Source organism: Notamacropus eugenii, chromosome 1 (genome assembly GCF_028372415.1).
Source record: "Notamacropus eugenii isolate mMacEug1 chromosome 1, mMacEug1.pri_v2, whole genome shotgun sequence".
Classification (NCBI taxonomy): Eukaryota; Metazoa; Chordata; class Mammalia; order Diprotodontia; family Macropodidae; genus Notamacropus; species Notamacropus eugenii.
In genome coordinates, this window is record NC_092872.1 from 76,559,568 (window position 1) to 76,573,232 (window position 13,665).

General features: G+C 36.6%; 1 protein-coding gene across 8 annotated transcripts in view; it reads right to left on the minus strand.

Moving 5' to 3' along the window:
• AGTPBP1 (ATP/GTP binding carboxypeptidase 1) overlaps positions 1 to 13,665 on the minus strand; it is a 241,452-nt gene that overhangs the window by 119,199 nt on the left and 108,588 nt on the right. For all 8 annotated transcript variants that reach the window (XM_072606021.1, XM_072605974.1, XM_072605967.1 and 5 more), the window contains one exon: positions 10,138 to 10,844. In XM_072606021.1, coding sequence (XP_072462122.1) covers positions 10,138 to 10,844 — 707 coding nt within the window. The remainder of the gene's footprint in view (positions 1 to 10,137; positions 10,845 to 13,665) is intronic.

Genomic DNA, 13,665 nt, shown 5'->3' on the forward strand with positions numbered 1-13,665 from the left:
CACTCAAAATCCATAACTGTTTTCAATTTCTACCTAACCTACCTCTTTGATTTTTCCTCCAAGCTTTACAAGAATTCTTCTTTCTAATAACCCTCCACCTTGCCAATATTTTGTAAAAAGTCTTTTCAGGAAGCTCTGCTATTCCCATTTCATCATGGCTTCACTCAGACGCTATCTTTTTGATGAAGCTTCCTTCCATAACCACCTGAGCTGGATCTCCTCCCCTCAGATAAAATCTCTCCTTCAAATTATCCATAGTCCTAGACATTTTTTTTAATTTTCTCCTCTTTTATCAAACAGTTCTTCGTGAATTTGTAATCCCTTCACAACCTCATTACATGCTAAACTTCTTAAGGTTAGGGCCTATGATACAGCTGGCTTTATACACCCAGCCTCAATTCAATCTGTGGAATTGATTAAGACTAACATACCCAATAGGGAGCGATTGCCTGCTTACAACTTATCAGAGAAATGACACCCTGACATAAAGCCTTCCACTCCTGTAAAATCATACTCTTAATGGGTAATGACCTTTTATTAGTGGGTCTCTAATTATCATTTTCAAGATGGACCACCTGCTCCTTCAATCTGCTCTCTCTGCTTCCATTAAACTATCACTATCCTGGTTCTCCCTGCATCTCAAACCATTTCCTTCGTTGTCTTCATTGCTGATTTCTCTTCCTCCTCCTCTCACCTCCTAAATGTGAAAGTAGTTCAAACTCTTGGACTTCTGTTCTTTTTTCTCTACATTCTTTGCCATAGAGATCTCATCTACCATTACTGATTCAACTATCACCCTTAAGGACATGATTTCCAAGTCTATATTCCCAGATGTGATTTTTATCTCCTGAGTAACATTTCCATATGCCCAGTTAACTACTGGATATTTCTATTTGTATAGCCAACAGTCACCTCAAACTTAAAATATCTAAATCAAACTCCTTATTGGCTTCACAGTCCCCCAGGTGTATATTTCTGTCAAATTTAGTATTACTGTACCAATTAAACCTGGCTCAAGCATTCAGAGTCATGATTCCTCTCTCTCTCCTACTTACTACCCCCTCCCATTATCTAACCAGTCACCAATTTCTATCATTTCTTCCTTCCTGCTGTCTTCTTATATCCAATCCTTCCTTTCTAGTCCCCTTACAACAACCTTAGTTTTAGGGTCTTATTACCACACCTTATAAGATCCTCCTTAATTAGTATCTCTGTTTCCAGTCTCTCCTCATTCCAACCTTTCACAAGTACTCTTCCTAAAACACAACTTTCATTATATTACTTCCCTACTCAAAAACACTTCAATAGTTTCCCACTTACTACAGGATAAAGTCCAAACTCCTTAGCCTGGCATTCAGAGCCTTCCACAATCTGGCATCAACCTACCTTTCTTTCTTTGTATCCCCCACAGTGCCTAGTACAGTGCCTCACACATAGCAGGCGCTCAATAATCATTTGTTGATTGATTGACTGAAAGGCCCCCGTTTGCCCTTCCAAGTTCCCTGATCTCAGCCCATGCTTCCTTGCAGGCTGCAGAAACAGGAAAAGAAAGAAAAGTTATATAGCAGCCTGATGGTGATGGTCTGTTAAACCCAATGATTGCTTTTCTACAATCAGAAAAACCTTTCTCCATCTAAACCTCACTATCTTCACTTTCACTCTTTTTTGAGACCTATGCGTGTGCTCCCTTCTATCAGGTATTTACCCTGACCCACACTAAATTGTCCCTATTTATCAATCACACAAATGATTAACCTGTTCTGGATACAAGTGCCTTCTGTCAAGAACTTGTTACAAAATCTCAGTTATATCAAAACAATTTTTTAAAACACATTTAAACAGACAATATTTTCAATAGGTAAAAGTTGTTCCTCCATAATATCATTTTTCTCATTCTATGTCTTATTATTTTTTAACTTTAAAAGTATAAGAATACTGTTGAGGAGAATTAATCAAAGATATGGGCAAAATTCAAAATATCTTTTTCTGTTAGACTCATTTGTCTAGGAGCAGCGGTAGGCATCACAGGTGGGATGCAGATGGGAAAAGAGTTCAAGCTATAATGGACAGCTGAAAAAAAAAGAAAAAGAAAAAGTAGGATTCATCCCAGATACTTGGCTAGCAAAATAAAAATAACCAGTGCAACTGCAGCACAGGTGACCCGCCCCAACAATAGTCCTTATCACTGAGAAGTACGCATTCCCAAACAGTAACACTTTAAGACTACAAAGGTTCAAAATACAAAGTTTCTGAAACAAAATCAGTCTACAGGAAAGCAGATATACTCAAAACTTTGTTTAAATTTCACTCAAAAGATTTTATTCTATGTAGCACTATAGTCCCTTTAACTCAGGCAATCTGTAATTGGAGTCAATTATCTTAAACCAAGAAAATCAGCTACCCAGAGCAAATTCTCCCAGTAAAAGGGACCAACAGACTAAGAAAATTAAATAAAGTAGAAACTTTTATCCTACGGATTAAAAACATTTCCAATATATAAGGGGGAAAAAAAACCTATGCTTTAAATTCTCAGCTTGAATTTACTATTATATATATTCTTACAAAGAAAGCAAGAACTCTACATGCAAAGAGATAGAAACATTCAAAGTGTGGTTTTCCTTGATTTATTTAAAAACAGTCTGCACAGGGTACATGGAATCGCCTAGAGTTAAGACAACTGATAACTGGGTGATTTTTATATTAAGGCATCCTAAAAAGTAAGAGTGCACCACGGAGTAAGGCCTCTGACTAGATTGAAAAAGTGATAAAAATAAAAGCTAAGTAAAGGTAATTAATTATACCTCAGATTCATGTTTCTTTAAAAGTTGTTTTTAAGTAGCAAAACTGAAACTAATGATTGATCAATGCTGCTTAAGTTTAGATGCTATCATGTGATCTACTAGATATTGTCAGGGTTCCCATGCCAAGACCAGCCCTCAATTCTCACTACTCTCTTTTTATTATTAAGGGACACCTTGTTTTCCAGAGCTAAGGTCCAGCAAGTAAATTGTGTCCTGAGCTTGGCATAACAACAATCCTTTGTGTTCACCCTCTGGATAAATTCTACTGCAACTAACTTTAGGTCCCTGAATTCAGGCAAGCACCAGCTGGCACAGACATGAAGTTCTGCTACGAATGGCCTTACTCCCTTACTAAAGACCTGATTAGTTAGGAATATTTCATTGTCTCTTATAACCTGAAATGTGGAGGGTCCTTGAGTCCTTTCAACCTTCTCTTCTAGCAGGGAGGCCAGCTTACACCTGGAACACAGATGAGTAGCCATCTGGCTATAGCAACAGTAGAAGCAAGTTTACATGCTTTTTGGACATTCTGTCAACTAAGCAACCGTACCTCACTGATGCTGTTAGGCCTCACTGCTGTTGCTACAACGCACTGTTTGTCATTTACATACACACACACACACACACACACACACACACACACATACACACATACATACATACATACACACATACATACATATATAAAAGGTTTAACCTCACTGCCTTGTATCTCCTCCTAGCGGAAGCCCTGGCACACATGTTTAGTTTCCCTCCTTCAACAGAATAAAGAAAAGCCTTTTGCTCATGAGCACTGTTAGCTCTTCGGTTTTATTTCATTTTTATTTTATCTCTTAGAGTTCACGGTAGTTGTGATAACCCGTGTGAGCTCTTTGGTATTTTAAGCATTAATAATGTTTGCATAAACTCTGTGACTTTATGGTAATTTGTTTTCAGATTTGACAGTATAAAAAGAATTTGTGGCTACAAGTTGTGAGGGTTAGGCAGAGAGGCCCACTAAAAATTCAGGTAAAATACACCTTGTATTATAGACCATATGAGGAAGGCCCAAAACCACAAAGTATAGAATGCAGCCATCGTGAAAACGAGCTCAGAATTCTGACTAGAAAATGATCCTTCTTCCAACCCAAAATGAGATTCTCCACTCTTCCCAAACCTCGTCATTCACTTCCAAATCCAGCAAGCAATTTCTAGCTTCTGTAGGAAAAGTTAAGGTGTAGCTGTCAAATCATTTTGGAAATTGAGAAATGGAAGCTACAGGTGGATGTCAAATTATTAAGATATTATTAAAGACTACAAAAGCCTCAGTGAGATGCTTCAAAGGTGAACTGGAAGTGTTCAAAAGAAAAGGCTGTGAATTTCAATCAGTATGGAAAGCACGAAAATTCTGAAGTCAATTGCATATAAACTTGCTTCTACTGTTGCCACAGCCAACTGACGACTAACCTATGTTCAAGTATAAGCTGGTCTCCCTCCTAGAAGAGAAGGTTGAAAGGACTCAGGACTCTTAATATTTCAGGTTATCAGAAGCCATGAAGTATTCCCAACTAAAATAGGAATCAGGTCTTTAGTAAGGGGGTAAAAACTATATGAAGCGGCAGACTAAGAAAAGATTCTTGTCAGGGGGTGAGTCAAAGAATGTCACACAGGAAAGGAGGAGAAGGAAAAGGATCGCTGTACACTTTGAGCTAAAAAACAAATCTGAAGCTTTTCCCCAAAGAGTAAGGTGTTGGATACTGTGAGGAAGAAGCAGTTGCTTATCCTTCAAGTTAGAGACATACAAACAATCAGATGAGAGACTAAACTCAATTAAGGATGAGAGGAAGAAGAAATTAGTTGTGTCAAACTGTTCTAACTAGAAGAAACTAGTTGTGGTGGTTGATCACTGCCTGATCAAGGATACTAAGGTATTTGTCAACCTTATAAAAGCAAGAGAGGAATCGAGTGTCTTTCTGAGACATTTATCCAATTCTAGTCAAAATAAAAGACTACTACTCACTTCTGGAGATGAACACAGCCAAAAGGAACTCAGAAATGACTGCCCAAGATTACAAAGTTTTGTGGAAGAACCTCAGGTTATGGTTATATGATCCTCACTGCTGCCCTTTAATGGCAAAGGTTGCAAAATGGGATAACCAATATAGGAAATAAACAGCTCTCTAAGAAGATGGCGCTTCAAAGCGGGATTTGGATTTCTGGATCACAGCTTAATGTGGGGATGACAAAAATACTGGTCATGGGCAGAAGTCTTCATAAAGTCTGGTAAACACTTATTATCTGGCAAATCTAATCAAAAGGGGTGCCATATCCTCCACTCTAGATATCACAGAGAGCAGCTACAACAAAGGAATGCTGGCAGTTGAAATACTAAAAATCCAAAGACAAAATCCAAGAAAGGAAACAGCAGTAAAATCTATGGCCTCAAAATTTCTACATTCAAATGCCCAAAGTACAGGCAATAAGCAAGAGGAACTAGAGATCCTAACACAAAGAAACAAAATTCATCTTATAGTTATCGCTGAGAATTAGTGGGATGAAATGCATGCCTGGGGAAGATACCTCTGAATGGGTACAACTTATGAAAAAGAATAGGTAAAAAGGTCTGGGAAGGGTGAAGAAAAGAGGGAGGAAACACATTAAATATCCTATATTAAGAAAGTATATTCACTTGAAGAAATCCAAGAACCAGAGTGGGGGAAAGAATAATTGACAGCATTAGAGTGAAGTTCAGTGAAGGAAAAATAGAAATTATTTTGTCATCTGAGTATATTCCAGATCACCTAGACAGAAAGAGGTAATAGATGCAAAGTTTGGAAAATACATCATGAACCCAAAAGATAATAGCTAGATGCCTTTAATGACACAGAGGCATAATTGAAAAATGATGCAAAACTTCAATAATCCCAACCCAGGAAGAGTTCTCTCTCTCTGCCAAAAGCAGAGGACATAATAATTTTTTCATTTAGCTTAATGATAATATTCTCCTTCAAAAAGGAGAACCAACAGTAGAAAGTTCTATTCTGGTTCTGATTCTGACATGGAAGAATGGGTTGCTGGAGTGTACATAACGAAAACCTTATGAGAAAATTATGATGAAGGAAAAGAAAGCCAGGAATAGTCTGATATGCATACTAAATTTGGGGAAAGCATATTTCATGGGTTCCCAGGCACTCAAATTCTACAGGGTAAGCCAACCCATGAGGAATGGGAAACTCTTTAAGTAAGAGATTCTGAAGACACAAATGAAACAATTCCAATAAGGAGAAAAAACTGAATTTGTATAAAGAGACTGGTTTGAAAGGGCAAGGAAATTATCAACTAAAATTTAGATTTTTAAAATATATGTACAAAAGAAAGAAGCAAAGGCAGATAACAGAGAATGAATGTAAGCATATGGCATAGTCCTATAAAAATAGTGTCAGGAGTGTAAAAGCTCAGAAGGACTTATTAAGGAAAGCCAAGGACAACAGGAAATGAGGCTTTTAAAGCTATATTAGGTGAGAGAGAAAGATCAAAGAGAGGATAGAGGACCACTGTTTGACAAGGATAAAATTATAAATGACAACAGAGAAATAGCAGAGCTGATCAATTATTTCCATACTTCTTTTTCTCTGCCAAGAAGAATGGCCCTTACATTGAAAATGAGAGGGGGGAAATCACAAATAGAAAGCTGATTCACAAGATGTGTAAGGAGACAGAAAGCACTGAGTGTCCTTTGAATTCAAGTCACCTCAACCAAATAAATGACATTCCTGGGTACTGAAGGAACTGGCACTTGTAGCTGTTGAACTATTGTCAGCGATACCTAAAAGCTCAAGAAAATGAAAAAGGTGCTACAGAACTGAATTACTCCATCCTTCAAAAAAGGAAGGGGACAGAGTCTGGAAACTATAAATCAATGAGTTTATGTGTGATTTTCAGTGAAATTCTAGAACTGGTCATTAAAAATATGGTTAAAGAATATCTGGAAAGGAAACTGGTGATCAAAGTTAGCATGACCTCAGGAAAAAGAGGTTCCAAACTAGATTTATTTTCTTTTTTCAAAGCGTTTTGAATGCATTTGGAGGGGAAATACTAGAGACAGAGTTTATCTTGATTTTAGCAAAACATTTGCTAAATTATTTCATACCTTTCTTATGGAAATGACAGAGATGTGGTCTAGATAATGGATAGAGTCAGTACTGACTGAACAGCTAGACTAAAAGGCTAATCACTGTTTAAAGTCAATATAATAAGAGGTGTCCAGTGGAGCGCACCAAAAACCTATGCCTAGGATGATGCTATTTAATATTTTTAACAATAACTTGGATAAATGCATAAATGACACACTTGTCAAATTTTCAGATGACACAATAGTGGAAGAGATTCTTAATAGCAGTGGATGATGTGTCAGCACCCAAAAAGGTCTTCACAGACTGGAGCACTGGGCTGAATCTACTATGGTAAAATCCAATAGCAATCACTTTAAAGCTTTACAGGGATACCAAAAAAAAAAAAATCACTATCACAGAAACAACATGAGGGAGGCATGGTTAGAAAACAGCTGGTATAAAAAAAGACCTGAGGGTTTTAGTGAACTGAGAACTCATATGAATCAATATCTGGGGGCCAAGTAAGCTAATGTCATCTTAGGCTACATTAGAAAAGACAGAACTTCCAAAATACAGAGATGACAGTGACTGTTCCATGCCTTGATCAGACCATATCTGAAATAGGTATTCATTTCTGGATGTCATAGTTTAGGAAGGAAATTTAATAAGGTGGAGAGCAAGCAAGATGGAGAGGGTAACCAAGCCAGTGAGTCTGTCATTTGAGGATATTAAAAATGTTTAGCCTGAAGCAAAAAAGACTGTCTGGAGGAATGTGATATTTATGTTCAAGTGTCTGAAGGGCTCCCATGAAGAAGAGGGATCAGACTTGTTCTCTGGTCTCAAAAGGCAGACTCAAGGACAGTGGGTGAAAGTTGAGAAAAAGTAAACTGAGCCTTAGTGTCAGAAAGTCTCCTAATCATCAGAACTATCACAAGGTAGAACGTGTCATCTAAGGAGAGGACGGGTTTCCCTCCACAGAAGGTGGGTAACAACTTGTCAAGGCTGGTACAGTAGCTATTCCTTTTCGGTTCAAGTTTTATTAGATACCTACATAGGTCCCTTCTGCGATTCTCTAATGTTACGTATGGAATTCCAATGTCTAAAGGCATTTCCCAAGGCGGGGATTCTAGTGCCTTTAATTTCGTTGACAATGTTTCAAGTACTACTCATCAAAAGAATGTACAACGCTTTCTTTAGCCCAAGTTCCTATTCTTAGCTATACAGCCTCTGGCCACTAGATGGCAGCAGTTCCTGAGCTGTCAGCCATGCTTGCTATCAGAAGTAAACAACTGAAAGATGATGAATACAATTTATGAATATTTGAGGTAATTTATAATTTCATGATGTTATAAAAGTGAATTTTGTATTCTCTTATCTGAACACACGCTGCATCCTTCCCCAGACCTCCTTGAGAGCAGGGGATATTTCATCTTTGTTTCCATTTTCCCAGAGCCTAGCCTATATAGTGCCTAGCACATAGCAACCACTTAGTAAATGTTTGTTAAATTAAATACTTCAAAACTTGGAGTAATGACATATTGATAGGTATTTTTATCAGAAATTACAATGTGCATATAATTGTGTCTTATGTTGATTATCAGAAATACAATTTGCTAATCAACATTACCAGTAAGTCCAAATATAAAGATACTATAATGTATAATTTATAATTTCTTTCTCATTGCCTATATCTTTTAGTAATAAGTATTTTATTCCACTAAATCTTCAGTAAAAACTAAGTCACTAAGACAGCTTTTAACACTTTACCGTGTTTATTCATGGGTTAATTTAACAAGTGGCAGTGTATCACATCGCATATATCTTTAAAGCACTTTTTAATCTGCTTATGTCTTACGTATATGTAATAAGGGCTTAGACTTGACCTTGGTTCTGGTCAATCTCTTGGGTAGAGGAAAGGTAGGGCTGAGCACTTGTTTATTATATACACACAAGTAATTGTTTTATTCGTGAAACAAGCTCATAAAATATGTGCAGTGTGGAATTTATAAATATTAACATTTTTCTTTTTTGCAGTAGAATTATCTAGAGCATGTTAAAAGACTTTAGAAATAAGCCCCCTTAAGATAGAGACTATTCAATTTTTGTGTTTTAATCCCTAGGGGAAAATGCCCACCAATGAAGGGAAAGAAAATTCTAGGAAAAATTTTCCACCAGGTCTCATACTCTACAAACATTATTGAGTATTTCTTTTTACACCTAGTACCATCACCTAGAAAGGGACCATAAACAAGTAATTGCTTAATATTTTCAATGATAAATGACTATCAAAAAAATCTCACCTGCAGTCACAATAAAATGGTCCATTCACTAGTCCCACTAAGCCAATTACTTCTAAACCTCTGCCTTATAAACACTTACAAATCGTCACCTCTCTGAAATCACGAGATAAATCACTCCAATTATTTCTTTTTTCTTTCTTTTTATTCATTTACTTGGGGTTTGTGGGCAGGGGAGAAAAGTTAGGTTTTCCTGTCTTGCCCCGATTAGAAGTGCCTGATTCCACTACTGACTGGCTTCAGGCCTCTGACCTGGGCTGGTTTATTCCTCCTTAGGGTAGCCTGCCAGACCCACACTCTCAGCAGTTTACCGTACTTGTGCTGGATTTAGTGTAGATACCAAATTAGCTCAGCTAACAACGAATCAAACAATTCGCTAGCCTCAAACCTCCCCACAGCAGGGATTATAAGTGTGTACCAAAACACCTCTTGTACAGTAATTTCTATTTTATTTTTTTCTGTTTTTCTATTTTATTTTTCTGCAAATTTCCAACCTCAAATTTAAAATGTAACACATTAGTACATTAATATATCTGGTCTTTCATTTGATATTTTATTTCCAATCTGCATGCCTAAGACAGAAATCTAAGGGACAATGGATCTGAAATATTTGCTTTTTAAGGAATCCATCAAAAACTGGTCTAACATTAAATTTTAACATTTAGCAACTTCATAATGGTATGAAGATATTTTTGAACTGGCCAATTTCCAGTTTCTTTTACATGGCATGATAATTATATTTAACTTTTTTAATGACTAAAGATTAAATTTCAGAATGTGCTTGCATTTGTTAACCTAAAAATGCTAATAAATAACCTCTGAAGTAACTTTCTTGCTAAACATGAAGCAAATATAAGAAATATAATTATCCATGAAAATTAAGAAAAAAATCACTATTCATATTGTAACTATCCTTTTTTAGAGGAAAAATGGACATAGACCACTCACCTTTGCACACCATAGGGTCTTTCTAAAATAGGCTCTTTAAATGGAGGTGGGATGTGACCAAAGTAATCAGGATAAGCCACTTCTGAATATTCAGGAACAGATTTAGTGTTTTTCACAATCTCCACATACAGATCAGAGTCATGGAGCGGTGGCACGTTGGGCACCTCAACTGACGTTTGCTCCACTGATGAGTTCGATGCAGAATCATCATCTTCTTCAGTCTCAACTCCAGTAAAGCACAGCTTTCCTAGCTGAACGGTTCGTCCCTCGAAGAGCACATTTCCGCAAGTAGAAATATGTGGACACGTTTTAGTGCACGTGATGGAGGTAAGGTGAGGGCTGGAATCTTTCTTTACTCCAGCAGTAAAGCTCTGGGAAGTCTGGGGAGCATTCTGCAGGGTTATTCGGTCCAAGGCCTTAACTAGGTCACTATTAAGATACTGGTTTGATGAAACTGTTCTATTTTGATCACCTTCCTGTGGCTGCAATGGACTCTCACTGTTTTTACTGTCTTTTTTTTCCAGGTCTAAAAAGGTGGGTTGTTTATCACCTTCCTCTCCTTGTGAAATGATATTCTTTTTCACTGAATTCATTAGACTGTTTGGTTCCACAGGTGGTTCTTCTCCTGCTGTAGGAACAACAATAGGTCCACCTAGATTTCCTTCCTTTGCCAAGGGCTTTGGTTCTTTGGCAATTAAATCACATTCCTTCAAAAACAAAAAGTATGATGAAAAAATTTACCAGTATATAGTAAAATATTGTAGCAAAAATAAAGATAGCATTTAAATTCTTTCAGATTTTATTATAACAAACAAATGGTAGCACTGCTTAGTTATTCTCAGAGGGAGGAAAACCTGGCTTCAAGTCCTATCTTTGCCACATCCTAGCTTTATGCCCCCAAACACATCATTTATTCTCTCCACTGCCTTAGCAAATACTCTCAAACGTAAAGCTGCAGACCAAGTGCTGATCTACATTAATAGAAGTTCTCTTACCAAGACATTACTTACACCAATGAAATCAAAGATGAGAGATCGGAAAAAAATAAAGTATATTGAGCAACTTTAAAATCAGAATGTAGGAATAAACAAATATATAGGCAGCTAGAGAAATATGTAAATAATCATCAAGAAGGGAAAATCACCACATTAAATCCCCTTTTTGAAACTGCTAACTTTATAGCGTCAAAATTATAAAAGGAAGATAAATGAAGCAAGAACAGGCATGATAAACTGGGAGAAAAACGATATCAAAGACCTAAAGATATGAAGTTATCAAATATGCTCACAGATGAAATATGAAACTATATTAGCCTTAGCCCTATAATTACAAATATAAAAAAAGTAGACAGTAGTCAAGTTCCAAGAGTTGTGAATGTAAAGCCTCTCTCCTCAAAAAGGAAATTCCTATCACTTTTAGGACAAGGATAATTGAAGAAACAGAAATGCACAGAAAAGGAAGGCAATCCTGAAAATTTTGTAAAAATATATCAAGTACTCCAACATCCAGAATACCAGAGACCAAGATGCCATCTTAATCTCTTGCTTGTCTCATATATTCAATTTTTTAAAAATACTTATTGCAAATTTTCCCATGACAACCTATCTCTGATTTCATTAATTTATTCAGTCCTTCAATAAACATTTATTAAATACCTACTGTGAGTCAAGTTTCTATCTTAAAGGAATTTACATTCTATTTTGCTGAAACAATGAATACACAGAAAATTAAATGTAGAATAGATACAAAGTAATTTGGTAGGGAGTACATGAATAACTTGGGGACAGGAAAATCAGGATAGACCTCTTATAGCAGGTGCTCTTAAATGGGTCCTTAAAGTTAGGGACTTTGTAAACCAAAGGTGAGAATTAAAATATATATAGGTCAGGTATGGGAGAAGGCCCATGCAAAGGCAGAGACACAGGTAGAACATCTCATGCTGAGAATAACAAGTAAATTGATTTGGCTAGAACACAAGAGATCAGGTACAATAAGCTCGGAACAGTGTCTTCGATTCAGACCAAAGGCTACGTTCATCCCAAAAAAGTTTAAGGCAAGAGGGAACAACTGTAGATTTTTGCTCAAGAGAGTCAGACTCAGGCTAAATGGACTAAATGACTAAAAAAGTCAGATGTGCTACATCTGGCAGTTGTACTGGAGATATTGAGGCAAGAAAACAACCTAGAAAACTCTTTCAAGCGTCCCATCATCATCATCAACAAGGCATTTATTCATGAAGCAAATGCTGCATGCCAAGTGCCGGGTCCAGTTGGGGGCTGCTAAGGGCCTGGATTAGGGTTGTGGTGATATGAGTAGAGAGAATATAACAGACAGGACAAATGTTGGAGGGACAGAACTGACAAAACTTGCCAACTGGGTGGATGTGAGAGGCAAAAAAAAAGGGAAGAGTTGAAGATGACTCTGAGATTGGGCACCTGACTGACTGGAAAGATGATGGTACCCATAATGGAAAAAGTAGTTACTGATCTACAAAGCTAGCTTCAGCTTCTGAACTTCTGCCATGGCCCCCTGCTGTCCAAATTTGTGACTGCCTCCCCTGGTGCACAAATATTCTTCATTTCACTCCTACTCCTCCACCGCTCTTATGGTTCCAAATAATTACTGAGTAGTGGCATTCTTGGTTTTAAACTCATGGAAGAGTCTCTTTTTTAATTGCTCATGTTTATTATTATGCATTGTCTTCAAAGGGTATTTTTGTTTTCTTTTTTTTTCATTTTGACTACTAAGCAAAAAAAGATGGCTTCTTCCACTTCTGTGGTCTTTGAAGGTTCAAACAGAATAAACTAATTTCCAAGTGAAGTGACTGATATTGGAAAAAATATGTAAGATAAAGTGGAAAATAGTCATCAAAATTCATTCACTCTGTCTTTTTGAATAAGTCAGTAAAACTTATCACTCATTGGTCATAACAAAAGTTATTTTTAAAAATATCTTCTGCATTACATCACTGCAACGTACCGCATACTCTTCAAACACATTAAACATACAAGTCACTGTAACAGGGAAAATAAATTCTCTTTGAAATAAAAATTGAGAGGTATTTGAATACCAACACATCTTCATATTACATATATTTTCCCAATTACATAAATTATGAACTATTTCACTTATCATCTGCCATAGAATTAAAAGCTGACAACCTAAAATAAAGTGTATTACTAAGCAGAGACTCTGAAAGTGTCTCTTTAAAAATTAACTTCTTTCCTTCCAATACAATGAAAGTTAGCAGTCAGTATTAAGTCTTTATGGAATGCAATGGAACTTAACTATCAATGTGAAGAACTGTATTGATAAGTAGATAGAAGGAACCAAGTCAAACCAAACTCTACAGTAAGCTACTTGTTTAAGGTAAAAGAGTTGGTAAACAATAAAAAACAAAATACTCATCTCAGTACCAGCTGCAATCTCCTTTTCCTTTTTATACATTCATAATCTACCAAGACTTCTCAAATGTACTTGTCTTTTCACCCATACTAAATCACAGAGGTGATTCAAATCAACCAAATA